Source organism: Zingiber officinale, chromosome 7B (genome assembly GCF_018446385.1).
Source record: "Zingiber officinale cultivar Zhangliang chromosome 7B, Zo_v1.1, whole genome shotgun sequence".
Lineage (NCBI taxonomy): Eukaryota > Viridiplantae > Streptophyta > Magnoliopsida > Zingiberales > Zingiberaceae > Zingiber > Zingiber officinale.
Genome location: NC_055999.1, coordinates 74,138,121 through 74,161,275, shown reverse-complemented (window position 1 = coordinate 74,161,275; position 23,155 = coordinate 74,138,121). Strand labels below are relative to the sequence as shown.

Sequence of the window (23,155 nt, the reverse complement as noted above, 5' to 3'; positions counted from 1 at the left end):
CAACCTTAGGTCAAGGTTGACCTGGTTGACCTGATTCGGGAAAAAGTCCAAGTATGGAAACTTGACAACGGAAAAGTCCAAGCAGGGAGCTTGGCACTAGAAAAGTCCAAGTATGGAGACTTGGCACTGGAAAAGTCCAAGCAGGGAGCTTGGCACGCGAAGAGTCCAAGTATGGAGACTTGGCACGGAAAAGTCCTAACTGGGATGTTAGGCAGTGTGGAAAGTCCTGGTGAGTGAAGCCAGGCAGTGGGAAAGTCCTAACTGGGATGTTAGGCAGTTGAAAAGTCCTGATGAGTGAAGCTAGGCAGTCGGGAAATACTGGTAAGTGAATCCAGGTGAAAATCCTAGTGAGTGAAGCTAGGTGAAGGTGAAAGTCCTGGTGAGTGAAGCCAGGCATTCGGGAAAATCCTGGTGAGTGAAGCCAGGTGAAAATCCTAGTGAGTGAAGCTAGGTGAAATGAGAAAGTCCTAACTGGGATGTTAGGCAGTTGGAAAGTCCTGGTGAGTGAAGCCAAGTAGTTGTGGAAATCCTGGTGAGTAAAGCTAGGTGAAAACCCTAGTGAGTGAAGCTAGGTGAAAGTCCTGGTGAGTGAAGCCGGGCAAGGGAAAATCCAGATGGATCAAGGGTAATCGGACATCTGGTGATGGGAAGTCCAAGTAGGTCATAGGAGTGACCGGATACTTGGTACGGAGAGAAAAGTCTAAGTGGGTCAAAGGGATTGACCGGACACTTAGCGGGGAGTCCTAGCAGGTCAAGGGAGTGACCGGATGCTAGGCGCAATATACCAACAGGTCAAGATTGACCGGATGTTGGTTTGGACTTGGTTTGGGCGAAAACCATGAGCTGGATCGATCTGGTGATCGATCGGATTCCGAAATATTCGATCGATGCGGTGACCGTCGATAACATCGATAGCATCTTGTGTTAGCGGTCGATCGGTGACCGTCGAGTTGATCGAGCCGAAAGGAGCGAGGCGCAGAGGGTTGATCGGTCCGGGACCGATCGGCCTGCTTGATCGGTCCCGCACCGATCGGGAGGTTCTGATCGGTCCATGGACCGATCGGGGACGGAACAGAAGCGAAGGGACCGATCCACATTGTGGTAACTGATCGGTCCACAGACCGATCCAGGCACTAGCCGTTGCGACGCAACGGCTAGATTTCTTCTGTGTTTCTTCGTTTTCTTCGCAGGTTATAAAAGGAGGGCTGCTGCTGCGAGCCTTCTTCTTCTTCTTCCTTCTTCCTGTTCTTGGTGCTACTAAGCTTGCTGTTGAGCTTTGTTGAGCTGCTTTGAAGCTTCGCGTGAGCTTCCGGCTGGGTCACCTGCTGTTGTAGGCGCTTGGAAGCTGCTGCTTCTTCCAGTCGAAGAGAAGGCAAGAAAGTTTACATTTGTATTGTACTTTATTTCTTGTTTTCCTTGTACTCTTTTCTTGTTGTTGCAAGAAGTTTCTGTGGCGAGGTTTCTCCACCCAGAAGGAGTGTTTTTATTAGCCGGTTTTCCGGGGACTCATCCACCGACGGATTGATTGGGTTCATCCACCTTACGGACACGCCGAGGAGTAGGAGCATCATCTCCGAACCTCGTACATCGCTGTGTTAAGGTTTGATATTCTTCCTTTCGTTTCTAGTTTATTTTTCCGCTGCGCTAACGAATTGTAGGAAGAAACGAGCGATTTGGGACGGCTATTCACACCCCCCTCTCTAGCCGAGTACGTAGGATCCTAACACTTTTTCCCCAGAAAAAATGCAGAGAGAAAAAATGAAAGTGAAAAGTTTGTGGAAAAAAGTGACCAGAGAGCGTACTCGCGTACGAAGAAGCCCCCCTCTTTTTATGCCCCCTCCTCGCTTCTAGAACCTGCCCCTGTCAGAAAGCGTTAGACGCTGGGTTTTGTCGTGTAGTCCCGGACACCTGTCGTGCTGCTATTGATTGTGAAAGCATCTTCTCGTTTTGGGACCTCGGCCTTTACACATGGGTTTTGTCTTGTAATGAAGGACATTTGTCAGGCTGCTATTGGTGATGAGGGCATCTTTTCGCTTAGAAACCTCCGCCTTCGTATATATCGTTGATATGTAATGATTACCCCTTGACAGACAATTGTGCTTCTCCGACTCCTGCACGGTTTAGCTCATCCGATCTATTGTGGCCTGTGTCTGCGTCGCATCCTCCGATCAGCTCCAACCTCTAAGCATCACCTGCCAGTCGGGCTGACTCTGAACAGCTCTGCTAATCCCGATCTGTACCATGTGCTTTGTATTTCCTGGCCCTCGACCGTGGGCCCGTAGATCGAGCTGTCTTTAAACAGATCTGCCGATTCCGACCTGTGAGTTGTACTTCCAGTCCTTTGAATCGCAGGCCTGTAGATCGAGCTATCTCTAAACGGCTCTGCCGATTCCGACCTGTGAGTTGTACTTCCAGTCCTTTGAATCGCAGGTCTGTAGATCGAGTCATCTCTAAACAGCTCTGCCGATCCCGACCTGTGACTTGTACCTCGCCTGTCGTCTCCCTTCGTCTTCCTACTGCCTTGCCCCTTCGGTCAACAAGTCTGCTTGGCCTCTGACTATCCCCTATGCTCGACTCTGACTGCCCCGTCAGCTTGACTATTGACTGCCAAGTCGCCTTGACTACTGACTGCTATATCATCTTGACTTTTGACCGCTTTATGGCCTTGACTCTCCTCATCCTTTCCTTTTGGGCCCCTCCCTTACCAACCGTATCAGATGGTATGATAAAAGGTAGAATTTGTCACCCTAACGAACATACATTATCAATCTCATAATCATCTATGAAAAGATAAATTAAGAAGTTGTAGTTAGATAGTGAAAGGAAGACTTTTTTTTGATAACTTCATTGTGATTTAAATATTTATCTTATGATAACAACTTTGTTCCGACCTAATCAACTGAATCTCCAATCTATTCGAGTAACTTAATCAGGTCGATAACTCGGTTGTAATTAAAAAAAATGGATATGGTGCCATGCCGATATCGATATATAAATAATTTTGTTAATAAAAAACCTTATAAGAATTAGACCAAAGCTGCCAAAGTTGACCCGCTCACACGCTCCCTATCGTCGGCCGAAGAAAGTAAATTATGATGATGATGTGATGATGGAAGAAATTTTATTCTAAAAGGAATTGTTTTTCTAAAAATTTTATTTTTATTTTCATATGACAATCTATTACTTAAATAACAACTCGACTATATGAATTCCCAGCAGCATATCAAAAACGATAATTTGACAGCATTAATATTTTTAATAATATATTGAAAGAAAACAAGGTATATGCTATGAAGTTTCTTATTAATTTTATTATCGTCAAAAAACATTATAGACTGTAACTATTTTTAAAAGGTAAATATTATTTTGATTTTAAAATTATTATTATTTTAATAATACAGTATATTCTAATTATTAAATAGGGTTACAGTAATTTTGATTAAGTTGTAAAAAAATTTAAATAAATTTCTCTAAATAAAAAAATATAATATTTTAATACAAAGGGACCTGGTATTAATATTAACCAAATTTAAATTATATTAAATATAATAGTATTATAGTGAAAAAATAATTAAAATTATTTTTTTAATATATTTTAATTTATTTTTTCTAATCAAATGAAAAAAAATTATCTTGGCTCATGGTAAAGAGACCATTAATCCAAAACCAATTGAACTCAAAGTGATAAGAACAAATGTGATAAAAAATGTTATACAATTTAGGATCGAGTACTTGGCTCAAAATTAAATTGATTTAACCAATTAAATTGACATAAATCAAAATCGAATATATCAATTTTTTAGACAAATAAAACCGATTAAACTTTATCAGTAAAATTAAACAAACTCAATTGATATAGAATCAATTAATTGGATTAATTATCAAATTAATGGGCTGCTATTGCATATTGATTAATCGAATATAGCAATAGCAGATCAAAAGTTGAGTCGGAATTTATAATTCTTTTAAATACCGATTACATCAATCCCTCACAACATAACAATATTTAATTTAATCAATTTAATTAATTTAAAAATTGAGATTCAACCGAATTTATAAAAATACCTTTTTTAAAATAATCAAAATAACAAATTAATGAATTAAACTTTCAAATTCTATGGATTTAATATGAAAATAAAAAAACCAAATAATCAATTGACTTATATATATATATATATATATATACATACTAGTGTGTAATATAATAATATATAAATTATTTGGGTCTTTGAAAATTCAAATTGTTTGTATTTTCTAGTGTCACCATTATAAACCAAGTCTTACGTCAGACCCTATTGTAACAGGTTTCCCTATGTAAAAAATTATTTTAATTTAATATTATACTTGTCTTAGTAAAAAAAATTAAGAAAAGTATATTTTTTAACATTGTCGGCCTAAAATATTTATAAAAACTTTTTGATCATAGTGTTGTCAATTCTAAGATATGGGACTAAAGAGAACTATATTTTTTTTATATAAAACAACCAGAAAAAATTAATGATGAAAAAAAATCATAATAATACGTTATTACTGAGTCTCGAACTCTAGATCACTAATTGTTTCGCTTGTGGAATTACTAATAAACCTTAGAATTATTTTTAGTGTAAATAGAAAAAAGGACATTAACGTAAATACATTTTAGGCTTCACCAAAGTTAGTTAGTAAAGGGGGGAGATTTTTAATAAAATAGTAAGATATATATATATATGTTCTATAAATTTATTGATGGGGTGAGTTAAAGAGGACAGATCCTCTAGTCCGTAATTTGCGGATCAGGGGATGATCCACTATTGTAGACCCTTGATTTGGATGGACCCCACTAACTTAAAGGTGGGCTCCATCCAAATCAATGGTCCTCATACAGTGGACCATCATCTGACCCGCAAATTGCGGACTAGAGGATCCCTACCATGAGTTAAATTCTATCTATTTAACAAGTAGAGTACAGTTCACCCAATCAATGAATGGACAGGAGTCCAAGAGTAGTCTAGGGATCCTGAACTAAAGAATCCTTTTCTTATAAAATAGTACTTTGCTGCAGAATGTACGATGTATGACGACTGTGTGCGCTACAATACTAGACGCTTGGATTTTTTCTATAGAGAAATATTATACCTATGAACATTTAAAATTTTTAATCTTAAATATTACAATTTTAAAAAGAAACTAAAATTGTAGATAAAAAATCCTATTAACTTAAACTCATTTAACACATCCCTTAAATTTTAAAATCATAAACTTAAATACATATAATATACATTGTGAGTATATAAATTTTTTATTTTAAATACTATAATTTAAAAAAAATCTAAACTTAAAAAAAGAAAAATTTTATTAGCTCAAATTTATTATAATCAAACTTCTAAATTTTAAAATTTTAAATATTAAATACATGAAATATATCTTTAAAAAATTTAAAAATAAAAACTGCTGGCAGTGAATCCGTCCACTATTCGACATTTGGTGTCAGCCGAGTAAATCGGTGTGTGTCTATATATATAGACGGCTGCTGATTGATGAAGGAATCATCATTATTTACAATAAATATTGTGCAAAATGATTTTTTTACTTGAAATTTAATAATAATTTAAAATATTTTAAAATATATAATTAAAAAAGTAAAGATATTGATGAGTAATACTTGGTATAAGATACTCAGACGCAACCAATTCGCATCTCATTTCGCCACTGTCTTCCTCCGTTGAACGTCGGCATGAGTTGGTGGTGGGCGGGCGCCATCGGCGCGGCGAGGAAGAAGCTGGACGACGACTCCGCCCCCTCCCTCGGCGTCAAGTACGAGAGCGTCGCCCTAGTCATCGGCGCCACCGGAATCGTCGGTTCGTCCCTCGTCGACATCCTCCCGCTCTCCGACACCCCTGGCGGCCCTTGGAAGGTCTACGCTGTCTCCCGCCGTTCCCCCAATCCTGCTCTCCTCCCAGCCTCCGACGCCGACGACGTCGCCCTGCCCGTACACTACGTCCAGTGCGATGTCCTCGACCCCGAAGACGCCTCCGCGAAGCTCTCCCCGCTCACCGATGTGACTCACATCTTCTACGTCGCCTGGGCCAGTCGCACCGTCGAGGCCGAGAACCGCGCCGTCAACGCGACGATGCTCCGTAACGTCCTTGCCGCCGTTGTCCCCTCCGCCCCCAACCTCCGTCACGTTTGCCTGCAGACGGGGCGCAAGCACTACCTCGGCCCCTTCGAATCCCTTGGCAAAGTCCCCGCTCATGAGCCACCCTTCAGCGAGGACCTCCCTCGTCTCCCCGTCCCCAACTTCTACTACGACCAGGAAGACGTCCTGTTCGACGAATTGTCCAAGAGGGAGGGCGGCGTGACCTGGTCGATCCACCGCCCCACCACCATCTTCGGCTTCTCCCCCACCAGTCTCATGAACCTAATCGGCACCCTGTGCGTCTACGCGGCGATATGCCGGAAGGAAGGGGCGCCGCTCCGGTGGCCGGGAAGCCAGATCACATGGGACGGGTTCAGCGACGCGTCGGACGCGGATCTGATCGCGGAGCAGCAGATCTGGGCGGCCGTCGACCCCTACGCGAGGAACGAGGCGTTCAACTGCAGCAACGGGGACGTGTTCAAGTGGAAGCATCTGTGGGCGGCGCTGGCGGAGCAGTTCGGGGTGGAGGCGGTGGGGTTCCAGGAGGACGCGGAGCGGTTCACGCTGGAGGAGGCGATGAGGGGCAAGGAGGCGCTGTGGGCGGACATCGTGGCAGAGCACGATTTGGTGCCGACGAAGCTGGACGAGGTGGCTACCTGGTGGTTCGCCGACGTGGTGCTGGGCGCCCCGATGGAGCACCTCGACAGCATGAACAAGAGCAAGGAGCACGGCTTCTTTGGGTTCCGCAACACCGTCACTTCCTTCAATTCTTGGATCGAGAAGATGAGGGCCTTCAAGATCGTCCCCTGATTTCCGAGCTCGATCGTCTTCCTGGCGTTGGTGTTCCTATTTTGTCAAATAAATCTCGTTCGAATTCGAAATCATTGTTGTTCGTGGTCGATCATTTGCCAATTTGGGCAAAGTGTGGGATTGATTTCCTTGCTCGTGTGTAAAAGGCCGGATCGACTCATGACCTAGGCAGACATTGTGGGAAGGGTAATGAATATTGAATGTCGCTGGAGGTCTATTTTACCATTGCCATTAATCGCATCTGGGGTGGAGGTAGGATATTGATCCCGTGTAGGTAAATTGTGGCTATCATCGACGGTACGTTGGGGAGGGCGTCTTTTGCGGTCCAATTTTAGTGGCAGGCCCAGTAATAGTGTTGCAATTGAAGTTCTCTCCTCCGCAAGTCATGACCTCGTTGTCTGGTGGGATATCGGTCTACTCCAATACACAAATCAGAATTATTGGATCGAGATGTGCGTAGAGAGTTGAATCATATGATTAAAAAAAAATCAGTTTTAAAAATAAAGAGCACAACGGAAAAATTAAACACAAAAGCAAAATAAAAAAAAATTCAAACTCAGATCAATTTTATTTAGTTTAGACCATAACTCTTACTTCAAGATCTAGATCACGTGAATTTATCGATGGATAATCTACTAATAATTTTGTTCAGAATCGTCGGAAAAGAGAATCAAATAAAAAAAAATATGAATAAATGTAATACACTATACTTTTCCTTTTACAATAATTAAGTACAGAATTGAACTTTGTTACCCAACATTTTTGAAGATGATCGAATCAGGCTCAGTGTTGGATGACTTTTCAACGACAGTCGGGTCCATAAATGTCATAGCAGAGCAGTAGTAGGAAGTCGGAGCAGTCAAAAACACCAAACGGACGTGTAGAAGCTTGTAGAAGAGATGATGTAGAAGCCTTGGTCGAATGTCTCTTTTATAAGGGGTGGAAGGCGCCTTCCATATCATTGAAGGTGACTTCAATGCCAACTTATATCCCTTAAAAAAGGCTCCTTATTGTCGACGACATCTCTGTCTTATTTGACCGAAAGTGCCTTCCAAGCATTCGAAGGCGCCTTCCAAGCATTCGAAGGCACCTTCCATGAACAGTACTAAAAGCGCCTTCTGTCGCCTAGAAGGTGTCTCAGGTACTGTTCACTCGAGGCCTTTTGTGCTCTCTTTGCTCTACAAAATGTATTAGTCCAATACAAAATATTTAACCTGCAAAATAAGGTTAACACAATAATAATATTATTAATTTATGATCCCCCGTCTTCCAGACCATGATCTAGTCAGGATCTCAATTTAGGTTTCCAAAATGGATCTAAATTGGACCGACGTCTACTGTTCCCTCAACCGGAATACGTTCTCACTGAATCACTCTCCTATACTAACTTACCTATACTTACCAAGTGTCAAGTCACATCCTTGACGTTCAATTTGACCCACCAGGTCTTCTTGTCGAAATCGCACATCTGGACTTCGTCAATCGGGAATCGCACATCTGGTGTTACGCCCCGCGGGTAAGGCTGCCCAATAAAAATCGAGCAACACCTCCCCTGTAGTTGTGACAAATGAAACATGTATACAATACCACAAGACTGCTCATAAGCTATCAACAGCTCACACGGATGGATATAAATACAACCACGCAGTTTATAAACAGCCCACACGGCTGGAAGTAAACAACCACACAGTTATTAAACAACCCACAAGGATGAAATAAACACGCGGAAGTCACAAAATAACGATCACAAAATCATAAAACAACTAACTACGAGCCGACCCGGCTTGACACAACAACAACAAATACCAAAACACATGCAACCACAAGACTAAACTTCAAATCCACATCGAGTTATTACAATACCAAGTTCACAAATTCAAAGCACAAACGAAGCATGAAACAAAACCAGAAAACCATCCTCAAATGTGACATGGGATCGGCAGTCAGGATCCTCCAAGTGTCCTTATATCATCTACATGTTCCCTGGTGAAAGATAAACTAGATCAAGGGGTGGTGAGTGCTGGGATTTAGCGGGTAATAGACAGATAATGTATAAGCATAATATATATCTAAAGATTCAAAGATATACAATCTCATAGGGAAAAGTATCATGAACTACATAAGTATCATAATAAATATCCATACCTAAATCTATATACCAAGCTAGTAATAGAAAGTCAGTGGTAGTAAGGAACTGCAATAGTACTGCTCATAATTACAAGGGTGACATGTGAGGTATATACATACTACTAATAAGTAAGCCAGTATCTAACCCATGTAACAGGTATATAACTCAACATGTGTAAGTATATCAATAGATACAATAAAACAACAGCATAAGTAAGCAATCAACAGTAAAGTGTATGCACGGATGGTCACCCCGCCCACCCCTCTACACCATGACCCCTGTATGGTTGAGAGGTCAGAACAATTACAACTGTACAACACTCCAGCTTCCACTACTTTCGAGTAACCGAGTGGACAGTTTGCATAGTAGCTAACTAGTTACATAGCAACGGTGCTCGCATCTCCAGCCGCCACTACCCATGAGTGACCGAGTTGGAGTACTACAAGACAAGTGACATGTACTCCAGTTACCACTACTCATGAGTAGCCGAGTGTACGACCCTGGTCAATGACTCTCTCAACCACAAGGGAGAATTTGTCATTGACATGCATGCAATGATATGATGCGCAAGATGAAACAACCATCACATATATAAATAGCAATCATCTATGCTACAATAAAACCAGCATGCTCAATAAGGTACATTTATAAGCAACAATCAAAGTAAGTAAATATGGTATCTAGTATCTGCTAAATATCATGGATAGCAATGAGAGACTATATAGACATCAAATCAATTTTCTCAAAGATCGAGTGGATAAATATCAAGCTCAGGAAAAATATGAGTGGAGTCAAGGTAAATACAGTAACTATCCGAATATAGCTCATGTACTAAGGTCAAAGTACTAAAGAATCAAGGTAAGAAGTACTCTCCTTAAACATAGATCAGGCTAAATATCCTCCTTGCAGGGTCTACTTTAAACTTGAATCCAAATCCTTGCAATATAGATCATGATCAAATCCTAAATCTAAATTTAGTTAGGAAACCCTAATCGTAACGATCATTAGTTAACCCTCGATTCATCTATCACATAAATTAGGTTTAACCCCACATCATCCTCTTAATCAAACACAACTAAATTAGATCACAATCACATTCACAAGTCCTTACCCTCCTCGGTAAAATCAGGTTATGGCATCAACAACAACACTGTAGCAGCAACAACAACTATCCAAGGCCCGTCGACGTGAGACGGTGATAGATCAACACTCCGGCCATGTATCAGGTCTTTGATGATGGTCCACAGCCACAGATCCTTTGTACTACAATTTACCAAAATGGCTATGAACAATTAAATCACTTCTTTACTATTACAATCATGCTCACTCACCAGCAAAGTGCAGAAAGGAAGGACTCCTTCGTGCTCCGCCCAGCAACAGTTGGTGGTCTATAAGGAGGTGACCAACGATCCGAAAGGTGAAGTGCGACGACGTTAATCAAAGGCGAAGGGAAGCATTTCGGCATAGATGAAATTGGTTCCAAGTGAAGTCAGCGGTAGGGAGCCAGGAGAAAGGCTCAATGATGAAGCTAGGGCACGACAAAACTTCGTGATTGCGGTGGTTGCTTGCTGGGAGAAGGGCTCAGCGTTGGCGGTGGCTAGCCCTAGCTGAATCCAGGCGATCAGTGATCGTGCAAAGGATGGTAGCAGGTAGTGGCTACATAAAAGTGCTGTGAAAGGCGGCACTCGAGCAACGCTCGGCTTGCTCACATCGACGAAGAAACAATGGGGTGTCAACAGAGAAACAACACCATTGTTTGATGCTTGAAGTCCCTCTGACAACAGCTAGATCATGATTGGCCGAGGACGAATGGGGTCTGACATTGAAAGAGGAAGAGATGCTGAGGTGTGCCGGCGATTGGATCTGAGGAGGCAGCGAGATCCGAGCTTCGGCGATGGAGGGAGAGGGAGAGGGAGCGGCTTCGCGTGCGCACGCGAGAGAGATCGGGAGGAGAAGAGGTAGGTGAGTCGGCGACGTGGATTTAGGCACAGGTGAGGAAGAGGATCAGCGGAAATGGGACGCGTGAGGAAGAAGATGAGGAATTGGGAATATGTGGCGAATGAAGAGAAGAGAAGTTTTATGTCAACACTAAACTTAGGTTTAATTGAATTAAATCCTAAGTTAATTTATCATGCCCCCAAAGGAGGCCCTACTGAAAAATATCGGCAGAATATCCCCTATACCGGTGACAATCTGAGGCATACATATATACAAAATACATCAGCCACATACGATTGGAATATACACACAACACGCAGTTAATAATGCAACCCACACTGCTGAAACATAGCATAACCACGCAGTTAATAATGCAACCCACTCGGCTGAAACATATCACAGCGAAAATCACAAAATAACGGACATGAAACGAACAAAATAACTAATTGCGAGTCGACTCGGCTTGACACAACATTTCCAAACCAATACAAGATACCATAAGACAAAACTCCAAGTCGACATCGAATTATTACAATACCAAGATCACAAAACCAAAACACAAATAGCAAAGGAACCCAAAACCAGAAGATCATCCTCAAATGTGATGTGGGACTGGCGGACAGGACCTCCAATCGACTCCATAAATCCTTTACCAGCTACCTGACGAAATAAACCAGTTTACGGGGTGATGAGTACTAAGACTCAGTGAGTAATAGGCAGATAGTGCATGAGTATAGTAAAGAACTAGAGATACAAAGGTATACAGTCTTGTAAGGATAAATAGCAAATACTACAGTGATATCATAATAAGTGTCTATACCTGAAACCATATCCTAAGCTAATAATAGAAGGTCAGGTGTAGCAAAAACCTACTACAATATTGCTCATAACTACATGGGTAACATGTGAGGTATATACTTATTAACAATAAGTAAGCAGTGTCTAAACACATACCACAGGTATATAACTCAACATAAGTAAGCATATCTAACATATGGATATACTAATGCCACAGCATAAGTAAGCAACAGCAGTATTGATAGATCGAGTAGTTGCGATAGAGGGGGGGGGTGAATATTTCTTTTTAAAAATCTTCTTTTCGTATATTAAATATCAAAGTTAAGCAGCGGAAATTAAACAAAGAGACAAGTTCTTTTACTTCGTTCGGAGCCTAGCTCGACTCCTACTCGAAGGCCCACGGTCCTTGACCGCACCGATGGGAAAATCACTATAACTCTTCTCTCCGAAATTCTCGGAGAGAAACAGATCGTACAAGTACAAAATAGAATAAGATAGTAACAATCCTACTATCTTATTGAAATTAAGTGCAATATAAAAAATATACCGAAAATTATGCATAGATTGAAGCTCGGTCGGCACTTTCGAATGGAGTAGATCTGCGGAGTCGAAGACTTGTAGCACAATCCGTACGTAAAGAGAAGCCTTGAAGATTATCAGAAAATTCTATATGCCTCTGTCTTCGAGCCTGTTTTTATAAATGTACTGGAGGTTCGGTCGACCAATCCCACTGTTCGGTTGACCGAACCCGCTCCCTTCCTTCCTGGCTGAACTTCGAAGCTGGCTCGATCTTTTGCATTTACTGGTCTTTAATGGTTCGGTCGACCGATCATGCCTTTCGGTCGACCGAACAGCCTCCTTCCTTGTTCGTCTTGATTCTGCCGAGATCATCAATTAATGCTGATAAATGCTGATTGAATCGGTCAACTGATCCCCTGGTTCGGTCGATTGATCAGCTTATTTCCTTTGTTGCTGATCGATGCTGATGATATGTACTGTGCTGAGTCACTATGGTTCGGTCGACCGATCTTACGGTTCGGTCGACCGATCAGTCTTTGATCTGACTTGGACTTAGTTCTGATCTGATCTGATTTCTGTGCTGATTCTGCTTTTTTCGATCGACCGATCCTACTGTTCGGTCGACCGATTAGCTCAGATCTACAAAACAGTATTAGGCAAAACATCCTGCAAAACAGAGATTAGTGAAATAACAGTATAATGCAAGAATAATATTAAAATACAGTAGAACTGTCTTGCTCTCAACTTGGAAACCTTCCCGGTTTCTTTAGTTGGATCAGCGACCTAAGGTTGTTCCCTTCGGGAACCCGACCTCACTGTCGCTCTTCCAGTTTGTTTACCTCAACCTACCTGCCAAACTTAGATCCTCCAGATCTAGTTTGGACTTTTCACTCAGCCTTGATCGGCTCCCCAGGACTTTTCTTTTAATCTTCGGTCCTCCAGACCTCTCGATCACACTGCCAAGCATTCGGTCCCCTCGACCCACTTGGACTTTCACCTAGGTTCCACGATCTGCTAAGATTTCTCCTGCCTAGCCTCCAACTAGGTCTTTCCCGGTTGAGTAAACATCCTGCACACTCAGTCAACTTGTTAGATCACAACAAGACTTAACTTGAACCTTTGACAACATCAAAACTCAGGTTTGATTCTGGTACAACTTGCACCAAAAATCTCCCCATTTTTGATGTTTGGCAACCAATGTTCAAAGTTAAGTTTAAAAATATGCAAAAAATAAACAATTTAACATTTCTCCCCTTGAGTTAAACAACTCCCCCTGAATTCACTATTTCTCCCCCTTTGACATACATCAAAAATAGGGGCAGACCCAAAAACCAAGTAAAATTTTAATCATAAAGTTTTGCTAAATAATTTAACTAAGTAAAATAAATTTTGGATAAAATTTTCTAAAGAAAATTTTACTAGGTAAAGAAATTAAACATATTACTAAATTTTGAAAAAAAACTTTACTAAGAAAAATAATTTTGAGAAATTTGCTAAGTGAAATTTTGAAAAATTTTACTAAGTAATGTAAATTTTGAATAAAATTGTTGAAAAATTTGACTAAGTTAAAAATTTAAACATATTACTACGTTTGAATAAAATTTTGAAAAACATTACTAAGCAAAATAATTTTGAAAATGATAACAATTAAAAAGTTTAATAAGTCAATAAAAATTTTGAAAATAAATTTTGACAAACATTTTGAAAATTATATTTTGAAAAGAATAAACTTTGAACAACAATTTGAAAAATTAAATTTTGAAAAGATTAAATTTTGAAAAACATTTTGAAAAAATTATATTTTGAAAAGAATGAATTTTGAAAAACATTTTGAAAAATAATCTTTTGAAAAGAATGAAAATTGAAAAATATATTTAAAAATAATTTGATCACTAAGTAAAAAAATAAACTTAAATATCTTGTTTTGAAGCTCCCCCTAAAATAGACAAATTCCTAAAAGTCCAAGCATGGGTAGGAAAACTAAGGAAAATTTGTCCTTATGATGAAATGTCCAACCGTTGTTCAAGGCTAACTACCACAAGATAGTAGCTGATGACTCAGGTTGGCCAATTTGAGTATTTAGTACTAACTAGGTATTTACTAGCTAGTTAACTCAAATTGATTCATGTATGTTATTTAAAGCCCAGATTTATATCGATGCACTGACATAAGCATCTGAAATCTAGGGCTAAGACCTAAGCATCTCACCCATTCTAAGTTATCAAACAAGGGATCCTTCTGTGCTTGTGAGATGATGACTCCTAGAACTATAGGATCATGCAATTCTACGGTAGATCCTAAGCTACTCCAGAAAATTTAAAATAATTTGAAAGAAATTTTGAAAACCAAAAATTTTGAAAGGGGATTTTTATAAAAATAATATTGAAAAACTAAGTAATAATTTCCAAAACAAAAGAACCTATTCTATAAAATTTAGCAAAAGATATTGCTAACTAGAAATTGCTTAAGATTAAACTTAATCATAATCCAAGTCAATAGATACAATAAGTCAAAAGCAACAGATCCTAATCACTCATCCCCATCCTCATCATCTCGATAAAAATCAAACATCCTCCGCTGCTCCCTCTCTAATGCATCAGTACGATCCATCATCTCTTGACAAAAATCTGCAATTTGTCCCTGAAGAGAGCTGTACTGATCATCCATTTTTGTTTCCAAGGAGTCAAAGCAACTAAAAATATCATCTCGCAGACGGGTAAAGAAGTCACTAGTTGGAGGAGGAGGAGCATATGAACTGCTCTGAGGAAAATCAAAGTAGGGTGTCATGGCAAATCCTGGATCAATATATACTGGAGGAGGTGCAGTAACCGGGACTGGATCATCTTCAGCAATAGGATCATCGACAGCCGGTGGAATGTAGTGTGGATGAGTCCGTTTATGCACAAGACCCTCGTCGCTAGTCTTAATCCCAGCCAAGGACAATTGCCTAACCCCGACAAGATCAAAATCTGACAACTCAATCAACTCACCCCGATGAACACCCACTCCTAGAGAAGCAATATAGGCAGTAAGAATATGACACTGGATCATATGAACTTTATTTGAGGTGCTATACCTCGAATAATAGATAATGGACTGAAACACTCAGTAGCCTAAGTCAAACTCTAGTCTATGTCGTAAGGCATACATCAGAAAAAGATGGACCGGTCGTAAAATACCCTGATCTCTAAATGACAGTGGATGAATGCAAGAGACAACCATCTTATAAAAAGCATTGTCTCTTGGACTAAGTGGTACAGTAGACATCTTCTTAGGACGTGGTCCCTCAAAGAAGTCAACATACATAATATCAAGAGTAAGATGTGCAAATGGAGCAGGTAATGGATTTGGAATGGAAGCACTGAAAAAGATACGATTAATTGAGGGTCGTATCTGTAAAAATCTAAGAAACATATCCAGATCAAAGAGCATTTCTCTAGTGGCGACCCTAGTCCTATAGTGATGAGGATCAAGTTCTCACAAGTTGTGGTAAAATTCCGAACAGAGAATAGGATTGTATGCATGTCTACAAAAGATGATGCTATCAAGTTGATAGTGTTGATTGACCTCTATGGCTTTAGGACAAAAGGTTTGGTAGAATTGGAGATCCAAACAGCGAGTACCTATCACCTTAAATTTTTTATTAGGAAAAGATTGCCTTAACTCTTCAGTGGAAAACTTAGGGTCCTGACTGGGATTAAGAGAGCTAGCCAGGCTAGTTGCGCAATAGCTCTACTTTTTTCACTATATAAAAAAATAGCAATAAATAATTGTGCATAAATATTTTAAAAGATTTAGAATAAAGAAATCGTTACTGAGGCATTGTCGGGCTGCTAGACGAATTGAAACCGGCGAAAAAACTCCGTATGCAAGGAAGAAAGAAAAGATAGGATTTTGGGGGATGAGGTTTTCGGTCTGCCGAAACCTGTATTTATAGAGGTCGATCGGTCGACCGATCCCTTAAATTTCTCGTCCTTTTGACCGGTGAGCAGACGTTCGGTCGACCGATAAAAATGTTCGGTCGACCAATATATTTACTTTGGCACAGATACAGGGTGGGTGGAGGATAGTTGAACGGATGGAATTTTATGTTTTCGGTCGATCGATAAACGGTTCGGTCGACCGAATAATTGATGTGGGATTAAAAGTTGTTCCATTTGAATGGTCGACCGAACCATTTGTTCGGTCGACGGAACATTTTAATTATTTTTTATTTAATTCTTTCATAATTTTAAGATAATTTTTAATAATGTTAAATAATTTTTAATAATTTTAAAATAATTTTAGATAAGTTTAGAATAGTTTTTAATAAGTTTAAAAATAATTTTTAATAAGTTTAAAATAATAAGTAATTTTTAATAGGTTTTAAAAATAATGTTTAATAAATTTAAAGTAATTTTTAATAAGTTTAAAAATGATTTTTTTAATAAGTTTTAAAATAATTTTAATAAGTGTTAAAATAATTTTTAATAAGTTTTAAAATACTTTTAATAAGTTTAAAATAATTTTTAATAAGTTTAAAATAATTTTTAATATATTTTTTTAAAATAATTTTAATAAGTTTAAAATAATTTTTAATAAGTAATTTTTAATAAGTTTAAAATAATTTTAATAAGTTTTAAAATAATTTTTAATAAGTTTTAAAATAATTTTTAATAAGTTTTAAAATAATTTTTAATAAGCTTTAAAATAATTTTTAATAAGTTTTAATAATTTTTAATAAGTTTAAAATAATTTTTAATAAGTTTAAAATAATTTTAATAAGTTTAAAATAATTTTTAATAAGTTTTAAAATAATTTTTAATAAGTTTTAAAATAATTTTTAATAGGTTTTAAATAATTTTTAATAAGTTTTTTTTAATTAATTAGGTTTGATAATTAAAGTTTGAATTAGGTTTGATAATTAAAGTTTGAATTAGGTTTGAATTAGGTTTGATAATTAAAGTTTGAATTAAAATTTGATAATTAATTTTAAATTTAAGTTTGAATTAAAGTTTGATTTAATTATTCGAGAAAGGTTATTGAACCCATGTTAGATTCAAACTTAGCTTTGGGTTAATCAAGCAGACGTCCTAAGGATAAGCTTCCAGTTCAGTGGCGAGGCATACGGCCTACTTGAATATCATTAGACCACTTGCTGAAGGCTTTCCAAACTGTTCCCGCTCAAAAAACTTAATACTAAATTTTGGTCTAACTAGCCCATGTTTGACTGGGGTAGCTTCGGTCAGATCCATTAAGTCTAGTGCACCAGGTAGAATTCCATATTCAGCCTAGACATGCCTTCGACAAAACTTCCTTGACGTACTATCATCCCAATCCATTCCAATGCTATGTTATAGGGTTTGGTAAACCTTTTTCATCTAACCGTTCTAAGCAGAAAATAAACTTAATCCTAAGTATTGAGTTTGATTAATCAAATTGGTTGTATTGTTTTTCTTCTTGCTCCCCCTGAGTCATAGCTTAGATAAGGTCTATCTAAGTAATGGATTTGACTCCTAGGAACCAAGTATAGAGTTGATTCAATTTGTTTGGTTAAAAGTTTTGTTTGAACCCATGCTTGAACTTGTCTTCTAGTATTTTGACTGATCAATGATAAGTATGATTTGTTTGTTTATTTGGCTTTGTAGCCGAGTCCTGATTTGTTCTACACGGCTCGTTGTGATTCAAGTACTATATTTAGACACTTAGATCTCATTTCGAACCTTTTCAACGTTTTCTTGAGTCGCTCGACTTGACCTTTCAAATCAGACTTTTCTTCCTCAAGTTTTTCAACTTGAGTTGAAGTTCCGACTTGAACTCGATTAGTCGAGTCACCTAAGTTAACTTGTTGCTTAAGGTGGTATATTTCCTTAAGTAACAAGTTATTTTGTTTTTCAGATTTTGATAGTTTTTTAAACAGACATTTAACTACTTTAAGTAAATTAGACTTGGAATAAAATGTTACCATATTTGGATCTTCTGATCCGTTGCTTTCGTCAGACTCGATGTCGATTTTGGATTAGTACTCTTCGTCGGACTCGGACCCGGAATCTTCGTTTCTTGCCATAAATGCAAGATGGCTTGAGTGCTTTGTTTGTTCCACATCGGATTTGTCGGAAGAAGTTTCGTCCCATGTTGCTTGAAGAGCCTTCTTTCATCTTGTTGATTTGGGTCTTTCTTCTTTCCGATTTGGGCATTCATTTTTGAAATGCTCCTTCTTGTTGCATCCATAGCAAATTACTTCTGATTTGTTTTGGATCTGGTTTGGTGGGGTCTTCTTGGTGCTTCTTCTAAACTTCTTCTTAGTCAACAACTTTCGGACCGTGTTGACTAATTCTTCTTCGTTCGTTGAGTCCGAGTCTGGTTCGCTTTCTGACTCGATCTTCGTTTTTGATTTTGTTTCCTTGCTTGAACCTGCATACAACGCTACACTTTTCTCGACATGGCTTGTGTTAGACTGTTCGTGTAATTCCAATTCACAAAATAACTCATCTAACTTAAGAATTGAAAGATCTTTGAAAACTTTGTAGGCATCTACAATCGATGCCCACAAAGCATTCCTCGGAAAGGCGTTCAGAGCGTACCTTATAGTGTCACGGTTTTCCAGGTTGTGTCTGATTAGGTGGAGGTCGTTGAGTATGTCCTTTAGACGAGTGTGTAGTTGCGAGGCCGTCTCTCCAACAAACATTTTTATATTAAATAAATTGTTTAAAAGTAAATCCCTTTTGTTTACCTTCGAGTCGTCGGTTCCTTCGTGTAGTTTGACTAGTGAGTCCCACAATTCTTTGGCGTTGTCGTAGGGACCGACTTGGTTCAACTCCTCCATTGTGAGCCCGCACTGAATGGTGTTGATTGCCTTGAAATTTAGTTGAGCTTTCTTGATCATTTGAGGAGTCCATTCTTCTGGTTCTAGGGTTGTTCCGTCTTTCGTCGGTAGAGTGTAACCTTTTAGGATTGTGAATCAGAGCTCGATGTCGGACTTCAAGTAGCACTCCATTCTATTTTTCCAATAACTAAAGTTTTCTCCTTTGAACAGTGGAGGCCTTACGGTGTTGTAACCTTTTTGATAAGAATTCGACATCCTAGCAAGATAAGAATTAAGAGAAAAATATTTCCAAGACTTTCGTCTTGAGATTAGTAGTGCTTGAGAAGAAAAATAAAAAAAATTCTAAAAGAAAAGAGAAAAGTTTTTTAAAAAAATTGCTTTGAAAATCGGTTAAGAAATTTCAGAGCTAACCTGCTCTCATACCAATTGATAGATCGAGTAGTTGCGATAGAGGGGGGGGGGGGGGTGAATATCGCTTTTTAAAACTCTTCTTTTCGTATATTAAATTCAAAGTTAAGCAGTGGAAATTAAACAAAGAGACACGTTCTTTTACTTCGTTCGGAGCCTAGCTCGACTCCTACTCGAAGGCCCGCGGTCCTTGACCGCACCGATGGGCAAATCACTATAACTCTTCTCTCCGAAATCCTCGGAGAGAAGCAGATCGTACAAGTACAAAATAGAATAAGATAGTAACAATCCTACTATCTTATTGAAATTAAGTGCAATATAAAAAATATACCGACAATTATGTATAGATTGAAGCTCGGTCGGCACTTTCGGATGAAGTAGATCTGCGGAGTCGAAGACTTGTAGCACAATCCGTACGCAAAGAGAAGACTTGAAGATTATCAGAAAATTCTATATGCCTCTGTCTTCGAGCTTATTTTTATAGATGTACTGGAGGTTCGATCGACCGATCCCACTGTTCGGTCGACCGAACCCGCTCCCTTCCATCCTGGCTGAACTTCGAAGCTGGCTCGATCTTTTGCATTTACTGGTCTTTAATGGTTCGGTCGACCGATCATGCCTTTCGGTCGATCGAACTGTTAGGATATATACTAAAAGTCTAGCTTTTGGTATAAACATTTATCTAGAAATAAGAATCACATTGATCAAATGTCTATATTTATGATAAATGTAGTTGTTCAATTAATTTATATTGTAGATAACATGGTGTGTGGTGTCACACACAGAGGATCATGTTATCAGTACCTTATAAATTATAAACAGTAACTCACGACCAAAATGGAAAGGAACAAACCATTGGAAGGTCGTAGTGTAATTAGGTATTAGTTTATCTTAACTATATATTACACTAGTACACTTAGAGTGTATTGAGTAGGACCATTAGAGGTCAGTTCTTTTATACTGACTTTATAAAGGAACAAAGACCTCAGTTATTATGGAAGTGTGTGCTCTTAATCCTAATATAATAACAAGCACATATATTTGATATTTATTTCTTTAATTTATCAATGGGTGAGATTTAGTTCGATAAATCAATAAGCCCGATAAGTTGGGAAATGATATCACTTATAGTGTGTGTTGTTGATTATAGAAGGAAACTGTGTCCTAGTAATCTAGGTTGAGAATGTCCCAAAGAGGAGCTCATAAGGATTGTCATGTTAAACCCTGCAGGTGGACTTAGTCCGACATGACGATAAGGTTGAGTGGTACTACTTTTGGACTAAGATATTAATTAAATGAGTTGTCAGTAACTCACTTAATTAGTGGACATTCGACATCTTAAACACAGGGAGACTAACACACTCATAATAAGAAGGAGCCCAAATGTAATTTGGGATTGGTGCGATAGTTCAATAATAGTTCTCTAGTGGAATGAATTATTATTGATAAAATTAAGTTGTGTGTTAGGGCGAACGGGATGCTTAATTTTATCGGGAGACCAAAACCAATTCCTCCTCTTGGTCCCTACCGTAGCCTCTTGTATAGAGATTTATACCCACCATACCCACCTTCTTACCCATCCAATGGGGCCAAGCTAGCTTGGAACCCAAGCTAGGCCGCCAAGACCAAGTGGATGAGCGAGTTGGTGGTCGGCCAAAGCTTGGGTCCCAAGCTTGGGTGGCACCACTAGAATATTAAAAGGATTTTATTAAAATTATTTCTTATGTGGATATCATGATTTTAAAGAGAGTTTAAAATTAAAATTTCCTTTTATAGCTTTCTACAAAAGATTAAGAGAAGAGATTAATCTCTTTCCTTATTTGTAGATTAAAAGGATGATTTTAATTTTTGGTAAAAACTTTCCTTATTTGTAAATCATCTACATGTTTAAAAGAGAGTTTAAAATTTAAAATCTTTCCTTATTTGTTGATTAAAAGGTGGATTTTAAATTTTAAGAAAACTTTCCTTTTTAACCATGTTCATGATTTAAAAGAGAGTTTAAAAATTAAATATTCTCTTTTATAAGTTTCTACAAGAGATTAAGAAAAGATTTGATATCTTTCCTTATTTGTAGATTAAAAGAGATTTTAATTTTTAGAGATAACTTTCTTTTTATCCACATGTTTAAAAGAAAGATTTTAATTTATTAAATTTCCTTTTTTATAAACCAATCATGAAGGGATAAAATTATTGGAGAAATTTTTATAAATTTCTAGAAACAAATTAGGAAGTTTTAATTCTTGTTTAATTAAAACTCTCCTTGATTTGGGGAAATAAGTGGCCGACCATGTTATAATGAAAATAAAAATTATTTTTAATTAAATAAAATTTTCCTTTTCAAGGCAAAAGAATTAAGGAAGTTTTTATTTAAATTTCCTTATTTGCCAAGATCAAGGATTATAAAAGAGGGGGTAGAGGAGGCTTTATGTAAGAACAACTCTATTATTTTTCTCCCTCTTTTCTTCCTTGGTGTGGCCGGCCCTTCCCTTTCTCTTCTCTCCATCTTTGTGGCCGAAACCTTCTTTTCTCTTGGAGATCAAGTGGTGGCCGGATCTTAGCTTGGAGAAGAAGGAGAGAAAGCTTGCATCCCTTGGAGCTTGGTTGGTGGAAAAGGATCTTCTTTCTTTGAAAGTCTTGCTTGGCTGAAACTTGAAGGAAAGAAGAAGAAGGTGGTTTGGTGGTTCTCGTCTCGGAAGATCGTTGCCCACACAACGTCTGGGATTAGAAGAGGAATACGGTAGAAGATCAAGAGGTCTTTTTAAAAGGTATAACTAGTATTTTTCCTTTCCGCATCATACTAGTTATTTTTGGAAATAATACCAAATACAAGAGACATGCGATTCTAGTATTTCGAATTTATTTTCGATGTTGTGTTCTTTGTTTTTTTTTCTTTTCATTCTGATTTGATTGTTCCTTTTGGTTAACCTAAAGTTATTTAAGGAAATTAAATATTAACTTTCCTTAAAAGGCTTTGTCTAGTCGGTGGTGGTTGTTCCCATATCCAAGAAGGCCTTGTGTCTCGCCACGTCAGTACTGGGAGCCAATTTTGGAAACTAATATTTAATGAAATTAATAACCTAGGTGATTTGGATCGAACGTGTTAAGTTCCGCAGGAGATCCGATTCTAAACCTAAAAGAACAAATAAATTAAACTTAGGATCAAACGTGTTAAGTTCCGCAGGCGATCAGAGTTTAATTTAAAAGAACACATGGTAGCTAGGAAAAGGTTCAGACCTTTGTACAAAATTTTTGTACAGTGGAACCATTAGGTTTTCCAAGAAGCAACCAACAATTGGTATCAGAGCTAGGGTTTTGCCTCTGTGTATTTGGTATTAGTTTAATTATGCACATGTCATACATAATTTAGGCAGGATAATAGTAAGATGTGCTAACTTTGTGGATGCAAGATCCAACTATTATGACTTATAGTTATTATGTGTGTGATTGGACCCTTGGACATGTCAAGGGCATTTTATTGTGTGTGCATGATTGTATTATAAAATACAGCAGGAGTTGTATTTAGTTTTATTAGGATTTTATTTTTTGATCTAGTTACATGTACATTCCTTTTATGGAATATAGGATCGATGGATGTAAATTTTATTTTATGTTCGATCTAGTTTACATGTACATT

General features: G+C 38.1%; 1 protein-coding gene across 1 annotated transcript; it reads left to right on the top strand.

Moving 5' to 3' along the window:
- Positions 1-5,678: 5,678 nt before the first annotated feature.
- LOC122006024 (3-oxo-Delta(4,5)-steroid 5-beta-reductase-like) lies at positions 5,679-7,160 on the top strand. Its single transcript, XM_042561320.1, has one exon. The coding sequence runs from the start codon at positions 5,714-5,716 to the stop codon at positions 6,923-6,925; it is 1,212 nt and encodes a 403-aa protein (XP_042417254.1). The 5' UTR covers positions 5,679-5,713; the 3' UTR covers positions 6,926-7,160.
- Positions 7,161-23,155: the final 15,995 nt, after the last annotated feature.

What these genes read in the sequence shown, in the direction of transcription:
- LOC122006024 (XM_042561320.1), top strand. Translation starts at nt 5,714, where the DNA reads ATGAGTTGGTGGTGGGCGGGCGCCATCGGCGCGGCGAGGAAGAAGCTG.